The sequence below is a fragment of the Hippocampus comes genome, unplaced genomic scaffold (assembly GCF_001891065.2).
Source record: "Hippocampus comes isolate QL1 unplaced genomic scaffold, H_comes_QL1_v1.1 scaffold298, whole genome shotgun sequence".
Classification (NCBI taxonomy): Eukaryota; Metazoa; Chordata; class Actinopteri; order Syngnathiformes; family Syngnathidae; genus Hippocampus; species Hippocampus comes.
Window position 1 is genome coordinate 936911 of NW_017805417.1, and position 19723 is coordinate 956633.

The 19723-nt window shown below is 45.1% G+C and overlaps 1 protein-coding gene and 1 long non-coding RNA gene across 2 annotated transcripts; one reads left to right on the plus strand and one right to left on the minus strand.

The window, feature by feature from the left end:
• Positions 1–312: 312 nt before the first annotated feature.
• Positions 313–17789, plus strand: snx33 (sorting nexin 33). Its single transcript, XM_019873982.1, has 2 exons — positions 313–2556; positions 16200–17789. The coding sequence occupies exons 1-2, from the start codon at positions 1122–1124 to the stop codon at positions 16451–16453; spliced, it is 1689 nt and encodes a 562-aa protein (XP_019729541.1). The 5' UTR covers positions 313–1121; the 3' UTR covers positions 16454–17789.
• On the minus strand, positions 17486–19424 carry LOC109518248 (uncharacterized). Its single transcript, XR_002168696.1, has 2 exons — positions 19001–19424; positions 17486–18572 (listed from the first exon to the last, which is right to left on the minus strand). It is a non-coding gene; the product is annotated as an uncharacterized LOC109518248 (long non-coding RNA).
• Positions 19425–19723: the final 299 nt, after the last annotated feature.

A 19723-nucleotide genomic window follows, 5' to 3' on the forward strand; every position in this document is an offset into this window, starting at 1 on the left:
AATCACGAGGACATTTTTAATAGTTTGAGTTGGCATTGGTTTACATTTTATTTTGACATTTTGAATAGTTTTTAATTTTTAACTCAACATGTTACGATCGATCGTTTGATTTTTCTTTAAAGGTTGATTGATTTGCCAATCAACAGGGAAAAGCCGAAAGCCACTTCTTTTAATATCGCATTTGTTTTGAATAGCATCATCATTTTATGATATTATATATATAGCAAATGGACGTCATTTTTTTTGAAAGCTCTGTGTTGTTGCAATGACTTCATGCTTCCACCTAGAGGACGTCATTGAGCCGTCGCAACGCCACTTCTTTCTCAGGGAAAGACTCCTTGAAAGAGAACAGACGATCTCGCCTCCAATTGTCTCAGTCTAACGTCATGGAAAGAGTTACTTCGTATCGGGGCTGTAAGGAAATAGAGCCACAGAAACAATACCGGCTCGCCTAAAGCGGGATGATGCGCTGTTGTGATTTTTAAAAGGATCGAGCGAAGATGCCCAGCAACCTGCTTTCGAGACTCGGGGAGCAAGTTTGTGTCTGAGGGGAAGGAAGGACGGGAATGTGGAGCTGCCGCTTCACCATGTACACGGATACAATCGTTATCAACCAAAGTGCACTTTTTGGAATTATTTGCCTCCGGGACCGTTTCCAGGATCCGTAATGTGACGAAAGTGCGAGAAGTGGGGGGAGAAAAAAAAACGAAAGGTTCCGGTTCACTTTTGGATTATCAAAAGTCTCGTTGCAGGAGCTAGATTGTGAAACCGGTTTTTAAACCGACTCGTTTGTTACACGAAAGTAGAACTCTGGGCATTAACGAGGGCATTTGGGTGCATGCAAATGACTTAGACTAAAGATTGAATGCATCGATGGGCTAGTAATATTCTCAAAAACATTGGGGTGCAGGTCGAGCTTAGTCATTAATAAATCAGGCGTAGTAAACAGTTGTTGACTGACGGTGCTGTCGCACACCTGACCCATGTCATGTGAGATGAGTTGAAATATTCATTAAAGTGTCCTAGATGTTTCCAATACAGCTGCTCAGCACCATGTGCGTGTAGATTGTTTTGGAACTATTGATATTATTGTTTTGTAACCGGCTCTGGATCAGGTCAAGATGTCGGTGAAAGCCAAAGCCTTGTACACCTTTCAAAGTGAAAACAAAGAGGAGATTAGCATCCAGGAGAACGAGGAACTGATCATCTTTGACGAGAACTCGGTGGATGGGTGGTTCCAAGGGGAGAACAGCCGAGGGGAGAGAGGTCTCTTCCCGGCGTCCTACGTGGAAGTCATTCGCACGCGTTCCAACTCCAACGTGACCGACTGCTCCATCAGCCCGGCGGGTTCTTTGGGCAATGACTCCTATTTCCTGCCCTCCACTACGAACACCACCCTCAACACGCAACCGACGTACTACGATATCGACGATGACGACGACTGGGACGACTGGGACGACAGGTCCACCGTGGTGGAGGACGCTGATATCGAGCGCAGCCCCGGGGCCAATGGTCACTCGCATCAGAACCCGCCATCCAACAACCCCAACGTGCACTACAGGGCCAAGCCGCCCATGGAGAGGCAGGACAGCATCTCCAGCGGGAGGAAAGGCAGCATGGTGGGCCGCAATTTGAACCGCTTCTCCAGTTTCGTCCGTTCTGGCGTGGAAGCGTTTGTGCTGGGGGACGTGCCCATGATGGCGAAGATAGCCGAGTCCTACACCATCGAGATGAGCCCCCAGGGGCCCAGATGGAAGGAGAGCCCTCAGCCTTTCTCCTGCTCCATCGAAGACCCCACCAAGCAAACCAAGTTTAAAGGCATCAAGACGTACATTTCGTACCGCGTGACACCGAGCCACACGGGTCGGCCCGTGTACAGGCGCTACAAGCACTTTGACTGGCTCTACAATCGCCTGTTGCACAAGTTCACCGTGATCTCGGTGCCTCACCTGCCGGAGAAGCAGGCCACGGGGCGCTTCGAGGAGGACTTCATCGAGAAGCGCAAGCGGCGGCTGATCCTGTGGATGAACCACATGACCAGCCACCCGGTGTTCTCCCAGTACGAAGGCTTTGAGCACTTCCTGATGTGCGCCGACGACAAGCAATGGAAGCTGGGCAAGAGGCGGGCCGAGAAGGACGAGATGGTCGGGGCGCACTTCATGCTGACCCTTCAGATCCCCAACGAGCACCAGGACCTTCAAGACGTGGAAGAACGCGTTGACACCTTCAAGAACTTTGCCAAGAAGATGGACGACAGCGTCATGCAGCTCACTCACGTCGCCTCGGAGCTGGTTCGCAAGCACTTGGGCGGCTTCAGGAAGGAGTTCCAACGACTGGGCAACTCATTCCAGTCCATCAGCCAGTCGTTCATGCTGGACCCTCCGCACAGCTCCGAGGCCCTCAACAACGCCATATCCCACACTGGCCGCACCTACGAGAACATTGGCGAGCTGTTCGCGGAGCAGCCCAAGTACGACCTCTTCCATATGCTGGACACGCTGTCGCTCTACCAAGGCCTGCTAGCCAACTTCCCAGACATTATTCATCTACAAAAAGGTAATCCAAGTTTGCAACTTCACAATCCATCCTTTGCCTTAAGACGGTTTCACATTGAGGGTCTTGTGGGTGTGATGCGCCTGGCTGTCTAACAATTCTGATGTTCTGGGTGCACCCTCAATGCTTGCACAATCTGGCATTGTACAAGAGTTGAGTTTTCCCTGTTCTATATTTGTATCAATAGTCGTAGTCGTAGTAGATGAGCAGTTTCAACACTCACCCATTCACCTATTAATGCTGTCGGCCCCTAAAATAATGGACGGCGGGCCACAAATGGTCCCCATGCCATATTTTTGGACACCCCTGCTCAACTTTGAACCATAGACGGATATTTGACCACAAACTGTGGAACAACACATGTTGACAGACAATATAACAAATATTGTATGGGATTCTTCTTTGTGTGTGTCTCTGTGTGTGTCGTATACAGCCCCAAATTCTATTTAATAATGTCAGGACTGTATTTTATTTAAGTATACTATATGAGGATTGTTTTTTTCTGGAGGCAAAAAGAGATGAAAGACATTTCCATTGATTTCAGTAGGGAAAGATGATTTGACATGCAAGTGTTTTGCCCGACGGGCACAGTCACAGGACGGCTTGTATATCAAGACACCGTTGGATATTTCAGTTTCCTATTAAGAGACAACCTTGAATTAAAAAAAAAAAAAATAAAAATCCGGTCGTTCCCATTAATTCCTTCAATACGTGTTAGCTCCGATGCAAAGTTTCCAGCTTCAAAAATTCCTGGAATTTTACAACCCTACTCTTTGTGCTTTCCATCTGCTTCTTCTCATCCAACCCTCTGAAATTGGCGCAGGAGCCGGGATGGGATTGCGAGGGCTAATTGCACCGCATTGTTCCAGAGTGACGGCCCGCGTGAGGTTTTTGTTTGTGCAGATGTGATCGCCGCCACCGCCCCGTCGTATCACACTTGCTTCATTGTTGGAGCATCTCGCGCCCTCGAACGCATTGTGACAGTGTGACACTGTGACGCGATCTTGTATCGCGACCGAGATGGTGAATCCTAATGGCCTCTGGGATGAGGCCCGACCATCGAGTTCTGTTTTTGCATCGCCGAGTTCCAATCGGAGACAAAAAGGAACTCTTGAAAGTTTCGATAACACAATACAAAAGAGGATGAAATGGATCCGCCCCCTATCAGGGGGGAATGAGGTGTCCTTGTTATGTAAGAGGCCCTTCCTCGTCTGAATGACAACAGAACCAGATCTCATTAGGAAAAGTACTGACAGTAATGCAAGCGGCACCGCCAGCGCTCACTTTTGGAAACAGATTTTTCCAGTGGGGAAATAATTGCGATTCTAATCAAATTGTCGCCATCATCGATCATGCAGTATCATGTGCATGCGAGGTGCAGTCATGATTTTTGTCCACTGGGGATTACCATCGCCACGTTCAGCTGGGGTATCTGTGACTTTGTGTGTGTGTATGGCTTTAAAAGGTGGAGCCTGGCATGGTGAGTGACATGGGTGTCAGCGGATGAGAGTGTTGTGTTAACTGGCTGACCCGTTAGCCAGAGCCAGCGGGTTGAGTTCATCGGTGCAAGTTGTGTCCATTGGAAGCTCGTCTATGAATGTGCTTAATACGTGTTTGTTGTTTTTTTGTTTTTTTTAACCGTTTGTTTAATTTTATAAACCCATTGAAAGTCCGCGTTCTAACTAGCTATGATAGCCTACATCAAATGAGCTAACATCGATACCTTATGTTGTCGATGGTCGTAGACATGCTGTTATGATGTACACGCCTTCTGCATCATTAGCATCTTTTTAATATGAAATATTCCCAAATTGTATGAATGCGCTTAATACGTGTTTGTTGTTTGTTTGTTTTTTTTAACCGTTTGTTTAATTTTATCAACCCATTGAAAGTCCGCGTTCTAACTAGCTATGATAGCCTACATCAAATTAGCTAACATCGATACCTTATCTTGTCGATGGTCGTAGACATGCTGTTATGTACACATCTTCTGCAGCATTAGCATCTTTTTAATATGAAATATTCCCAAATTGTGGTCATTATCTGTCTTTCATGAAGTCTCCCCCCCCCCTAACATGGTGGCATTGCACGAACTTATTTCTTCACAGAGTCGTGCGTGCGAGGGTGTGCGTCATCAGTAAAATTAGTCCTCGTGGAAAAATGATCCCTTGCGAAGCTGACGGGCAGACATTTTCCTTCAACCTTCTTTATAAATGAATGATTCCAGTTACTCGATTAGCAGTTGCAGCGCTAATCTTTTTCATACCACTTTTTGGCAGTGTATTTGGTTTGGTTACTCACTGCAGGGATCGGGTGCCAATCGAGAGTGGAGTAGGGTTCCAAAATAATTGAGCACTTTTTGGCGCTGAGTTACTAACCAGATTGAAACCACCACTGAGGGTTACGTTTGAGTTCACTTTCACCCCAAATCTCTGCATTTGATTTCACAGTAGATTGATCAATGCAAATACGGACGGACACTGCATGCATCGGGAAGCAAATTCTTGACCCTCGAATCATGTCTGTTGTTTGCAGTAATACAGATGTCCAATATGACTTTGAAGCACTGCTGTTATTAAGACGAAAGGTTCCTAAGGTGTCTAAAAAAGGCTCATGATGGACTTCACGGTCTTAAAGATCAACGGCAGAATCAACCTTACTCACTGGAACGTTGCTCGTTTCTTAACAAAACACAAGACTGCTGAGTGGGCGGCTCCAGCTCACCATCAGTTCCTGTCATGACTGTATCCAAGGCGACCACAGTGTTTCCCTGAACCAAATCTCCACGGAGCAAATATTTGACAGTACAGCGCTCCAGTGGACCAACCCCAAAATGTCCTCTTCCTAATTGTTTTAAGATCCCGCACGCTGGAGTTATTTACAGCGACACCGTATTGTTGCCGTTCAGCTTGGGAAAGACAAAGTCTGAATTGCTTGGCTTCGATTGTTGCTGACAGTGGGATAAAAGCAGTGCTGATGCGCGCCAGAGCTCAGCATTGAAGGTGGCAGAACCCCGTTAGCTCCACGGGCGGGCTTGAAGCATGCCCGCAAGTCCTTTTCATTTGGACTTGGGGAAGTACGCAGTCCTCTCGAAGGCAACGCATTCCAAACCACCTGCATAGCGTGTCCGTTTGATGTGGAAGTTGATCCAACTAACCGGGTGCACGCAGGATTGCGTCTGTCAAGTGAGCAAAACTGAGCCGCTTCTGAGATCAGCAGATGCAAAAAGATCGCAATGGGCGATTTTGCATCTTTAAAATACAGTCGTACCTCTACTTAAGAAATGAATTGGTTAAGAAAGAAATTTCTGAACGAGAAAAGTCGAGACGCGTTTTCCATGTAAATGCCCTAATCCGTTCCAAGCCGCTCCCAAAATTCAGGCATAAATGAATTTGGTGCCGGTCGCTCTCAGAGTAGTTTTTCAGGTGTGCTTTCCTGAAACATTTTGCCCTCAACACGCATCACATGTGAGCGCACATGCAATTGAGCGCTCGCTATGTCTGACGGGGACCAAGCCAAAAGATCCAAAACCAAAAATTGGGATCTCAATAACCCAACTGGGATTTTAGTAACCCAATGTAAGGTCTTATTTAGCCTTACATTGAGTTACTAAAATGAAGTGTTAGGTTTCCTAAAAGTTGGCTTTTCATCACATTTCTTGTAAAAGGAGCGCAGCGCACCAAAATAATAGCGTCTATGATTCCTCTTTTTGGCACCGTAGCAGTATGCCAACAAAAGACTTTTGTTTCGCTCATCAAAAATGACAAGCACCAATAACTCATCTGTGATGTTTCACTTTTCGAGACACTTCCACTGGGTTATGAAGCAGGAGTGTACGGTACATAAAGGTCTCCATTCGGCTGAATTAAAAGTTTAGTGGTGTGTCACATCATCGACCCGTTGGATGACTGTAGCCTTCCCCGTGTCTTTTATTGTTGTGCTTATTTGCGGCGACTTTGGAGAACAAATGTTTTTTTGTTTTTTTTTTTTTGTTCCCCCGCGCTGTTTGCTTACTCCTAAATCTGAGCCCAGGCGAGGCCTTGTCGTCTTCACACGAACTGTCCGTCCACATGCTGCGGCATTCCTGCACATGCTGGCCCACTGCGCTGCTGATTCACACCAACGGAGACCACAGATGTCTCCCAGAACTTTTTGTATCGCACCTCCCTCACCATAACCAAATACCCTTGGGGAACTGAAGTGCAAAAAGCCTTCCATGTGATAAGGAATAAGTTTTTTCAATCGTACTCCGAGACCAGTCTTTGCGCAAACACTCCAAGTAGTTGTGTAATGGTAGGCCGGACCCATTATTAATCAAATAGTGTCTCTATTGTTGGTGTCTGTCATCATTCAGATCCAGTCCACCAGTTATCCCACAAAGCTGTGGTTCCCGCCCCAAAAAACAGACAGAACTTTCATTCGTAAAAATGAAATATAATCGGAAGCCATTCTGTACAGTTTCATTTCCACATTTCTAAGCCTATCAATTTGTCGAGTCATCGGACCAAAATGGGTGCAAGACTTCGTAAATACCAACACCTAAAACAATTGTAGTCCATTTGGCGTCACCTTCCTCACGCCCGACGCTAGCATCTGCGCCTTTTGAGTGCTTGTGCCTTTTAAATGGCAGGACCTGGCCTGGTGAGTGACGTGGGAGTCGGCTGTCGTGAGTTCCGCTTTTTCAGTCTGCGTTTTGAGTTCTGTAAATGTGACTGTCATGGGTTGTTTTTGTTGGCGTTTGTTTCGTCAAGGAATCGGAAGTCCGTCCTTGATCACCTGCGGGCGCTTCACAAATCTGTTCAAACTGGCTAACTCAATGCGCTAACAGGGTTAGCTTATGTTGGCTATCGTCGACATGCTGTGTTGTGTCGTGTTTGACTTTTTTTGTCTTCAGAGCTTGACTAAAATTTGTTGAGCCATGTTTCAATATGATTATGCTTCCAAGGCTACGCAAAGCACCCAATCCATGTTTTCAGGACTCAAAGATTCCGCCAACACCTTCGCGCTTAGCATTCAAATAAGCACATCTCGGTGTTTTTCAACCAAGGGTGTTGACCGAGACAAACGCCGCATGACCCAAGTAGGTTTTTACAAAGGGGTAGACAATTTCCGCATTTTGCTGTAAATTCAAGGGTAAGTTTGGGAATTACGGTGGTTTCTTTGGCAGTGCGCTCTACCTGTCGCAATCGATAATTAAAAACATTTTGGAAATTGCTCCAGGTTCAAGGAAGAACCCCGTGAGTTTTTTCTTTTCTGTGACAACAAAGCATTTTTTTTGCCATGGCATGGCGTGTTTGGCCGAGAGATGGCGGACAGTAACAGGAAGTGAGTCACGGCATCCATGTGGGCGACCACAGCATAAAACATCCGGCTGACACTTTGGTGGAAAAATCACTAAATCAGAGCACTTTAATGGAACGACAATGCAGGCTGCAAAAGTACAGTAAATACTCTTGTTTACTTTTTTTTTCCCCAAGCTTTGGACAGCCCGCCCCCCCCCCCACCCCCCTTTTTTTTTTTTTTGGTTGATGTCCACCCCAACCACACTTGATATTTATTTAATTGAAGTGGAAAACAGCATTTGGCTGAGGCTGGGCCCTGAGAGTTCTGGCACTCCCAGCGGCAGCAGTGATTTATGTTCAGTTCATATTTTAAAAGCAGGCAGGTTGTTAGTTCCTGCCGTTTTTCATACTCCCCGAAGTAGAAAGAAAACATTGTCAGTCATGTTGTTCTTTTCAAAGAAAGAACCCTGTTGATTTTGATTGGTGTGTGACGACGGGTGTGGCCCCCGAGCACGCCGCGCGTCGGCCCTTTTGAAATGGCTTTGTTGATTCATCGGCAATATTTTCTCTTCGGTGCTTGGGCAGCTAAGCTTTAAAACGTCATTCTCGTTACCCAAGTTAAAGCAAGAACCTTTTTTCTTGGTGTGAACCATGACAGCAAGCAACCGTTTCACAGGCAGTGAACAATGGTTCAAAAATGAGGCCAAGTGCTTGCTTCAAGCTGTATGTATGTCCTTACTCTCACTTGGAGTTTATTTTTAAAGCTCAACATACAACAAAGAGAATTTCACATTGTGTAGTTAAAACAATCCAGAGACATTTTGTCATTATAAAAAGTCTGATAGCTTAATGCTAACACACAATGCTAACAAAACATCACAGACGGGCTAAGAAAATAGCATTGATGTTGACTTTTAAGTCACTTTTATTTGAACACAAACAGTAGCAACACACGCAGACAGCGCATTCAACAACACTCATGGGCATAAATTCTTTGTCCTCTCCGATAAACGACTAATATACTTCCAGCTTGGTTGTGATCATCTTCTTCGGTGTTTCTTCATCCAATCTATGTGTCGTCTGCAAGTCTGCATTATAATCCACACTAGTGGCCACGCCGTACCCAGCATCTGGAGCCACACAATGCTAATTGAATTAGCATGATACAAAAAGTGTTTGATTCTGTACATGGAGTTTAATTTCTTCACGGTTTTTTTTGTTTGTTTATAAAGTACAATACTGAAAACTGCTATTTAAAACAACAAAACAAAACAAAAAAAAAGTTTTTGGCCGGGAGCACACTGGAACGGATTATCATCATTTCCATTCATGTCAATGAGAACAGACGATTTGGGATACAATTGTTGTATCAAACAAACTAATAATACTGGAGAAATCACATATGCGTTGTGTCCTGGGCATCTACAGGTCGCTAGCCGTTTTGGTTTGAAGGTACATTGTTTGGAAAATGCGCCATTTCCCTTAAAATCTTATTCAGCGTTGAGTCTCTTGTGGTTTGAGAGGTATGTGAAGAATCACTAAATTAAATGTAAAATTGTGCATCTGTTACAATGGCGTAAAGTTTTTGTTTTAATCTCCTCCAGGACACTTGTTAAGTACAGTTCGGTTGTATTTAACTTTTAAGTACAATACATTTGCGCTTCAGCTTTTAAAACTGTTTATTCTCAGCCATGTATTATGTTACGGTATTTAATTATTTACTTACTCACTTGCTGTCCAGAAATTGTCCCTGAGAAGCACTGCCCTGGAGAAATTCACCTGGTCACCACCTCATTTGAACCGGGTATACAACCTGTTGTTGTTGTTGTTGCCGCTGTAGCAGTTGTTGTTGTTTTTAGCATTTCAAGGCGGAGCAAGACGAAATGCTTTCGCAGGCCATTTGTGACCCCAGGCTTCCCGCCTCGACTTCGAAGGGAAAACATGGGTCCAAATTTGGAGCGTGGCATGTGAACTGGATGAGCTTTGATTTGAAGAAGGTTGGCTTAATCTGCTGATGTCTGCCGAAAAGGCTGGCCGTGTCACGAACACGTGGGGAGTAGCAATTGAGAGCATCTGCATTTGTTTATGTTTGGATCCGTCGGCTGTTTGGCATCCCGCGCAGGGAGCGCATCGCTTTGTTGGCATGTGTGAAATATAAAATAGCTTCCTTCAGTCAGCCCGTTCAGCCCATTCTGTCCTGTGTTCCTTGACAGTACAGTGGGAGTCCTAAAGGAGAGACGTTCAATCTTACAAAATAAACCCACAAATACTCGGAAATATAAATGTGGGGAATACCTTCCAGATCCACTGGGCACACACTTTAATCACGTTTAAACTGGTGAAAACTCAATTTTAAAGCACTGTCTCATGAGGTTAAAAAATTGGAAACTGTCGAGCCTTCTCCAAAAAGAGGCCCTGTGTGCTTGCTTCAAGCGGGTCCCAGTTGAAGTTTAGCATAAAACTGATCCAAAAGACAAAATAAACTGCAACTCTCTGTATTTATAACCCAAATTGTTCAACCGAGAATTATAAAAAGTTGTCTAGCTTCATGCTCACACACCATGTGAAACGCCATAGACGGACGGGCTGACGGAAATTCGCTGTCAGAGATTTTCACCCCGGACAAGTTTAAACAAAGAACTCGACTCAGGGAAGATTGTCTTTGCAATCGACTGGAACACGATCTCCCAGAACAATCAATGGCAATTGCTCCGCCAATCGCACTCAAAGTTCCTCGTGCTCCTCGTCGTACTTTTATCGTTTACATATGCAAAATACAAGAAAAACACTGCCCCCGATATTTGCATACCACGCCCCCTTAGGTCGGAGATTTGATTATGGGCCGCGACACTTATTACCAGTTGCCGAACCGTCTTTTGATATTCTAAAACACTTTGTTCCTAAACTGTTTACTCCTACTCCCAAGTCGAGTCTAGCCTCCTTCTATATGTTCGCACTCTTGCGGTAAAGTGATTACTGTGGACTTCAAAGAGCCTGCCGCCTGAGACGGCCGACGCCCTTGCGCACAGACATTTGGGGGGCGCTAAATACACAAACGTCTCGACGGGCCCAAATTAAATGATACTTTAAACATGATATCATTTTGTTCATCGATCTCTCTATCATTCGCGAAATGTGCGTCAACGCTGGGCAAGTAGTTGCGCCCCCTGTTGTCATGATAATGAAAGATCGTGTGATGGCACGCCCCACCGTAGCTCGTTTGCTGTAAAATATTCGTCCTTGGCGTACTTATTTTTTTATTTTACGGCGGTCGTGCTGTTGGCGAGGTGGCTGTGACACTTGCGGTTGGCACGGCGACGTCCTTCCTCAGATGAGATGTCCTCGTTCATGACACATTTGGGATGCTTGTCACGTACTTGAATGTGATTTCCGATGACAAAAGGTTTGTCTGGTCGCCAACCTTTTGGGAGGTCAACTTTGCAAATCCCATTCGGACCGCCGCTGGAATTCTCATGAGAATTTCTCTCAACTCAATTCAACTTTTGATTATGAACATATTTTTTGTTGTACGTAGCCAAGGATGATCCAAGAATTGGATTTTATAGCCGCTGGAAGGACTTCCCTTCGAGATCAGTGTTGAGATGAGCGAGGCGCTTTCTGTGTTTGCTCTTTGCGGTGGTGTGAAAAAGAATTAAATCAATTAAATAAAGCGCAAGAATTGCAACTATTTGGGGTCAGTGTTCCGTGACAGTGCCTCTGATTTAAAAGCTAAATTGTGCAACACCCCGTGGCTGCTGCCAATATTTTGAGTGTGCGGGACCCTTTTGAATTTCCTTCCCACTCTATTATTTATTGATCTATTAATTTTTTTTTGTTTTGACTTCCCTCATCTGTCAAATCATCAGTTCACTTCATCATTCATTCGAAAAAAGAACCTCAAATAAATGTGAGATTCCACTTGTTTTTCCTGCGTTGTCAACAGGTGACGCTCCGACTGCCAATATTTGTTATGACATTTTTTTTTTAGCCAATTTTTTTTTTTTTTTTTTTACTTTTAACAGGAATACATTTGAAGTGAATCATGATTCAAAATAAGACGGGGACTTTTTAGGATAAGAAGTCCCCGGCTCGTTTTGATTAACACTTAAGCCTACAGACTACGATATTTTCATTTGGGTTATTATGTTGGTACTTGGAGAGCCATTTTTTATGTCGGAGAACCGCTGATTTATGATACAAGCGACAGTGCTAATCTACGGAATGAAGACAAATTTGTCTGGAGCTCTTCTGGAGTGGATGGTGGGATGCTGTATGTCGTTTTGATTTTTGCACGCTGTCGTGTTTTTGGTTTCCATCACCACTCCAGTTCAACTGAACGATGTTAAATGGCTTTTTGCACACGTCAGATTTCCACTCCGCGAGACGATTTTATCGTAACCGATCAAAGATTCCCGTCCGTGGAAGCTGTTTTCAAAAGCCTGAACGAAAGAAACCGCTGTTGATTTTGGTTTTACATACAAGCGAAGCTGTGGCGGCCGGGTGGGCCAGTGGTTAGCGCGTCGACCTCACATTGCATAGTTACCGGGTTCAATTCCAGCTCCGGCCTTCCGGTGTGGAGTTTGCATGTTCTCCTCGGTCCTGCGTGGGTTTTCTCCGGGTACTCCGGTTTCCTCCCACATTTCAAAAACATGCATGGCAAGCTGATTGAACACTCTAAATTGTCCCAACGTGTGAGCATGAGCGTGGATTGTTGTTTGTCTCTGTGTGCCCTGCGATTGGCTGGCAACCGGTTCAGGGTGTCCCCCGCCTACTGCCCGAAGACAGCTGGGATTGACTCCAGCACCCCCCGCGACCCTTGTGAGGATAAAGCGAAACGGAAAATGGATGGATGGGTACATGAGAACCTAACTTACAGCATATATTCTTTATCCTCTGTGAAAAATGACTAATATTACTGCAGCTTAATCGCAAAGGAATGAATCCGACCGAAGCTAGCCGAGGAAGCTGAAGTCACAAGTTTTTGCGATTATCATTCCACGTCCAGTCGTCCCTTGATTTTGATTGATAAACAGATTCTCAAGAAAACTGCCGTCAATCATTATTCAGCGCTCTTTCGGGTACGACGCTCAAACAAATCACTTTCAAGCATGAGCCAACCTCAGAGCCCGACTGATTTTGACTCAGTTTCTTCGTCTTGGTTTTTATTGTTCTATGTCAGGTTGATAACAGAATTTTTTTTCTCAAGGCACTTTACATTTTTAGCAGGTCACGAAGCACACTCCTCATGCTGTAAAAAAAAAAAAAAAGAAAACTGCACCTCGCGTGAGCAATTACTCGTCAAAGAAAAGCTTCCTCTGAGAATTAAAGCTCAAACAGGCACCCGGGCTTCCGTCTCAGCCAGGTGGGTTGAGGTGGCGAGACAGTAGAAGAAAAGAAAAAAAAAAGGGTTGAGTGACTGCGGGAGGGACGAGAAAACAATGGGCACAACTACAGCCGTGTCAACAAAAGTAATAGCCCCCCTGATGACATATGTCAGGACCCCTCCCACTGGCCATATATTATAACCCGCCTCGTAGAGTAAACACAAGTAACCCTTACTGCAAACTAACGGCTGTCACATCACATTTGTAAAATTAATCGATGCTTGAAAATCATGAGAGCAAATCTCCCCGAATTTCCTCCTGCCCTGCGAGGCTTGTGGGAAAAGAAAATTGAGCAGACGCCAGAGTTCAGCCGCCCGCAGGATTGTGGTCACAGTTAATCTGACCGTCCTCATTCTTCTTCTTCTTCGACTGCCGCCGTGCGCATGCGTGACTGTACCAGCCTGTAAAGCTCGGCCTGTACGCTTCGCCGCTGTTTAGACAAGCAGCTCTGCAACCCCCCCCCCCTACGGCCCCCTCCCCTCTTCCCACAGACTATCTCGCCGCCACAGGGTCATTAAGTCGTCTCACTACTGCCGTAAAACATCCAGTCTGCTGCGTGAGCTAAACCAAGCAGGTGACCTTATCTCGAAGCAAGTGGCACGGTCTCACGGCAAGAAGGTTGCGAGTTGTCACCAAGAACTGGAAAGATCTGCTTCATAATAAAACTTAAGGATGTTAAAAACGTGTTTCACTTTTTCCGTATTTTTGTGAGGTAGCCCCTGAAAGGGTACTCATGTTAAGCAGAAGTCATCAGTTCTGGCTTTGCCCGGTCTCATGTCTCGTTTCTAATTTTCCACTGCACACTACTCTCGTCTGGCCGTTTTGTTGTCGGTGAGTTTTCCACTTTGAATTAGCACGATGGTAAACTATGGATGACTGTAACGCGCTTGACTTTGGAGTCAGCCAATCCTCCATTCAGCGTCTCCAGTTAGTCCAAAATGCTGCCGCTCACCTCTTGACTGGTACTCGTAAGAGGGAGCACATAACTCCTACCCTGGCATCCCCTCAATGGCTCCCTTTACATTTTTTTTAAGATCCTATTATTTGTTTTCAAATCTTCAAATGGCCTCGCTCCACCTTCCCTCTCTGAGCTCTTCCTGTCCGGTGCCTCAGGTCTGCGGACCAGACATTATTAGAGGTACCAAGAACTAAGCGGAGACTCTGAGGGGATGGAGCCTTTTTCCGTTGCCGGTCGCCCTCTCTTTGAATGACCTCCTGCTGAATGTTCGCCAAGCCCCGCCCCCCTGCCCATCTTTAAAACTCGTCTCAAAACTCATTTCTATTCTTTGGCTTTTGATTCCACACGAGACTTGATTTTCAGTTTGACTGTTTTTGTGCTTTACTGTCTTCGGTATTAATTTATTGTTTGTTGTTGTATGAATTATGCTTGCTTTTGTACAGCTCTCTGTGGACAGCGGTAGTTGTGGTAAAGTGCTCTAGAAATACAGTTGAGTTGAATTTAAAAAAAAAAAAAAAAATCCCAAACTACAGTATTCTAAAGCTGCTCCCCACGCACGCTCCTTGATGCCGGCAGCCATGATGCACATTCTCCCCTCATGTGGAAAAGGGAGCCAGATGAATGTAGGTCATCTCCACAGTCGCCTCTCTCCGTGCTTTCCCACACGCTTGCCAGGAATTCCGCTCAAATTCCGGGCCTCAACGTTGACTCGAGATGTCGTTACCCCGGCGACTGCGGGCACGTCTAAGCTCGCCAACGATGTCGGCGATGTGAAAATCTGAAATTTGTTTTTTTTTGCGTTCATGCTGGTTCGTTTGGGCAAGCTGGAATAATCGGATGGAAGTGCGAGGTGGCGACGTGCCCGTGGAAAAGTGACGTCACGGCCGTCTGGGCCAACGTGGTTACAACTTGTCCTCAGATGTTTGGTATGCGGCGGGGCGAAAAGTAGCCTGTGCTCGGTGCCCCCTTGCGCCGCGGATTCACAACAGGTAATTGTGCTCCAATGTACAGCCTACTCGAGCAATAAAAAAAAGGAGACTTTGGGGATATTTTATTAGTCTAAGTGCTAAACATAGACTATGTATTCATCTGTAAAACCAGGGGGGCTCGCAGAGTGAACATTTGTGAAAAATACAACACTAATTTCTCGGATTTTTGTGTTGCAATAAAAATTTACGATCAATTGCTTTCAGAAGTAATACTTTGGGTTTTCATATCTTCAACATCGACTGAGATATAAGGTAACAACATAAAGTGAAACAGACTCATGAAACACCCTGTACTTCCATATTATTATGAAGACAATTTCCGCTAGCTCGTTATGCCCACTCCGAAAATACATCGCCCTCAGATGCCACAATTTACGGAACACTTTTGGTGTCATTATTTAAATTCCCCCAACTGAGGATGTGATGCCTTGGACAAGGCTGCTGCTGCTGCCTTGCCTGGAAATGCAGACTCGTCGCTCAACCAGCGATTGAATTTGGTGGGCAGTCGCATCAAGCACATTTCTGTGGAGACGCGAATTTAAGAAAACAATCAGCGATGGATTCCTGTCGCCGAACAGTGGATGCTGCTCACGAAGGATACGTCACAGCAAGTAAACAAATTTGACTGGACGGTTCGTTTTGAAGACTAGCTGCTGCTTGCCCACTAGCGGACACGAAGCCCGGACTTGTTAGCTTCCGAGCTAGCTGGTGGATAGCGCCTTTCGTTGTGGTGTGGAAAGACTCGCAACAACCTCGTGGAATATATTCCAGACAACACTTTCGGGGGAATTATTTACATGGCTCAAATCGGGAATGATGTGTTGGTGAAAGAATGTTGCTAGCTAAAGTAGCATTCATTTTTCAGCCAGGCACGGTCAGTCAGCTGGGATGGCCAGCAATTTCCAGCACAGAAACATTGGTTTCATTTTTTACCATTTTGAATGTTGTGGATCAAATATGTTTGAACGTCTCTCGCATTTTGACAATCAAAAAAATAAGATCAACCTTTGTTGTTGTTGTTGTCATCCTCCAGGTGCCTTTGCCAAGGTGAAAGAAAGCCAGCGGATGACCGACGAGGGCAAGATGGACCAGGACGAGGCCGACGGCATTCGGAAGCGCTGCCGGACGGTCGGCTTCGCGCTGCAGGCCGAGATGAACCACTTCCACCGTCAGCGTGAGGTGGACTTTAAGGACATGATGCAGGCGTACCTCAGGGAGCAGATCGCCTTCTACCAGCGCGTGGTGCAGCAACTGGAGCGCACGCTGCGCATGTACGAATGTCTTTAAGGAATGCCGCGTGCCAAACTTGGAGGACGCCCCGGATTGCGCATTTTCCCGAGACTGACTGTGCACCTATCACATCACGGACGACGACGTCGCAGCATATTGTTTATTTTACATAATTTAAGGTATTATCGCATTACGTGTAGGTTTTAAATTCCCGTAGCGGATCGTTCGCACGAAAGCCATCAAACGGGTTCAGTCACCTTCCCCTCGTCGTCTCACGTTCAACAAATACGATTTGGCTCGATCTGTGGAGCAGTCACCCATCCATATGCTGCTGAAGTGCCTTAAAGCCACATTTCCAACAAGCGGTCTCGTTCAGTTCAGTACGCTTAATTGTGATATTTACCCAAATGTAGTGTTGATAAGTGGTTCCATATGCATAAAACGCAAACCTTTAAATACCTGACCACTGCAGTAGTTTGTGCTACACAGTGGCAGTTTTTAACGCAACAGCGAATCAATGGAAAGAGAGCTTTTGTTCACAATGTTTTGTCATTGTGTTCAATGAAAAATAATATCTGAAGTACTACAGGTATCGATACTCGGTATCGATGAGTACTCCAAGATTAAATACTCGTATTGGTATCGGTCTGACAAAACAGTGGTCTCGAACATCCCGAGTGGAAAGCTTTGGAATAACGGGCTCGCCGTCGACTTAAGTTAGCATTTTTGCGTTGCTAACGGGAAATATGTAGACAAAGGCGGAATGTTTGAGGGAATCTAAGCAAGAATCTGAACAGAATTGTTTTTTTTAAGGACATGTGACCAAAAATGGCACTTTTTGTGTCGGGGGAGGGGGGAGTAATAGATTTTGTGACGCATGTGTATTTTTTCCATGCACAACTGATATGGAATGAATGCTTTTGACAAGCTCTGTGACGTGAATGAAGATTTTTCCCGTGTCGGATTGGCATTCCCCTGTGCTCATTTTGAGATGACGACATTCCTAAAAGTACCGATTCAGCATCCTAAAAATGAACAGATCCGTTCGTGGGTGCAAATGTTGCCGTCTACACGTTTTATTCTTGTTAGTTTTTTTTTTTATACTCTTTAATCATGTCTATCTGGCATTTTCTCCCACCAGTCTGAATTTTCCGACGTTTTTCTTTTTTTTTTTTTTCTATTGCAGAGCTCATTTTTCTCTCTGCTTTTGTAATTGAATCTGTCCTTGCGTGTGAGGAAAATGTGCAGGCAGCCTCTGACAAAGAGCAAAAAGGAAAAGCGGAAAGGGTTTAGCTTGTGAAAATCCCCTTCGAAATAAAATGCGGTTTCACGCTTGCGGTGAAACTTGACAAATTATTTTAGATGTGTTGACCTTGAGATTTTACAGGATGTCAAAAAAAAAATGCTGAGTCGTTGCTCACTTGGTTCAAGGGAAGGCGACAGAAAGCTTTAAATTAAAAAAAAAAAAAGAATGGTGGTCTGAATTTGTCGTCTTGTGTCAGCAAGCTTGCTTACATTCCATCGGTGGCCAAAATTTATCATGATCAATTTTGCATGAGGGCAAGTGGAAAATTGCCCCACTTCATTCGGGTAGATGACAATTTGGTGGAAAATAATCCTACTTTTGTGTACTTCCCAAAATTTAAATATTTCCTCAAACTTAATTTATATGTAAAACAGAGTTGAATCAACTGGTTTAATTAGCTATAGATCATTATCAAGTTTGATCATTAACCCCCCCCCCCCCAAAAAAAATAAAAAAACAAATGTAGCATACTGTAGCACTGTCCTGTTTCTACTCCAGTTTGTTTGGCTGAGATTTGGAATTTGATGGATGTGGGTTTTCTCCGGTTTCCTCCCACATTCCAAAAACATGCATAGCAGGCTAATTGAACAGTCTAAATTGCGCCTAGGTGTGACTCTGGTCGTTCGTTAATGTGTGTCCTGTGACTGGCTGGCAACCAGTTCCGAAGATGGCTGGGATATGCTCCAGCACACCCGCGACCCTCGTGGGGATAAGCCGATTAAAAAATGGATGGATGGAAGACAAAAAGCACATCCCGATTGTTTTCTCAACATCTTTGAGAATAAAGTGTGGAGGAATGTTCGCCCCTTCATCCAGATGAACCTTTGTGAGCACCTAAGATCGGGCCTATCCAAACTTGTCCAAGCACGCCTTTATGGGGACAAAAAAAAAAAAAAAAAAAAGAACGTCACCTACAAGGCTTGAAGCCAACAATTATCCGACATCTCTTTTTAAGATAAAACAAGTAAGACCAGAAGGAGCTTGCCCAACCGGAAATTAATTAATACTTCTGGCCAGACTGAATGGAAGACATCAGACAGTCACTCCAAAATGAAGAAAACTGCTTCAAGATATTAAAAAAAAAAAAACTGTGAACCTGCGACAAACTCATTGCCATAACATGATTTCCTCTTTCAAAAATCACGTGGACTCCAAGACACTTGACCTAAGCCCCAGATACTTGTTTCAGGTTCTCTCCCTTTGTGGAATGTAACATGAGGAGTGGCAATGACGTCATTTTGCCCGCAGAAGGAAATGTCATCAAGCGGAGGAAATACTCGATTGAACATAGGATATACCTGCCGATATCAAGTACAAGCCTCCGCAAAGTTGCTCGTTCCTTCTGGTAATTCATTCCCGTCGTGAGCAAAGCCAACAAAGGGCTCGTAAAGCCACCTTTGTATCTGTCCCAGACTCATCGTCCCATACGAAACCATCGAAAATTAAGTCATTTGCTCTCTTCTCAAGTTCCGGCTTCTTTTAACTCAGCTTTTGCGTTGTCTCGCCCGCACACTGCCTGAAGGCAGCTGGGATGGTCCCCAGCACGCCCACGACCCTTGTGAGGATAAAGCAGATTGGACAATGGATGGATGGAAATAATGAATCGGTCCTTGCATCATGAGTTCATGCTTTCAGGCAAGACTGTCACAACTAAGCTGCAGTAATATTAGTCATTTTTCGCAGAGGATAAAGAATATATGCCTGTAAGGTAGGTTCTCATATATCCATCCATTCATTCTTTTTCCGATCCGCTTATCCTCACAAGGGTCGGTGGGTGGGGGTGGGGGTGGGGGGCTGCTGGAGCCACTCCCAGCTGCCTTTGGGCAGTAGGCGGCAGACACCTGAACAACCATCCGCACTCACACTCAAACCTAGGGACAATTTGGAGTGTTCCATCAGCCTGCCATGCATATTTTTGGAATGTGGGAGGAAACCAGAGTACCCGGAGAAAACCCACGCAAGCACAGGGAGAACATGCAAACTCCACACAGGAAGGCCGGAGCTGGAATCGAACCCGGTAT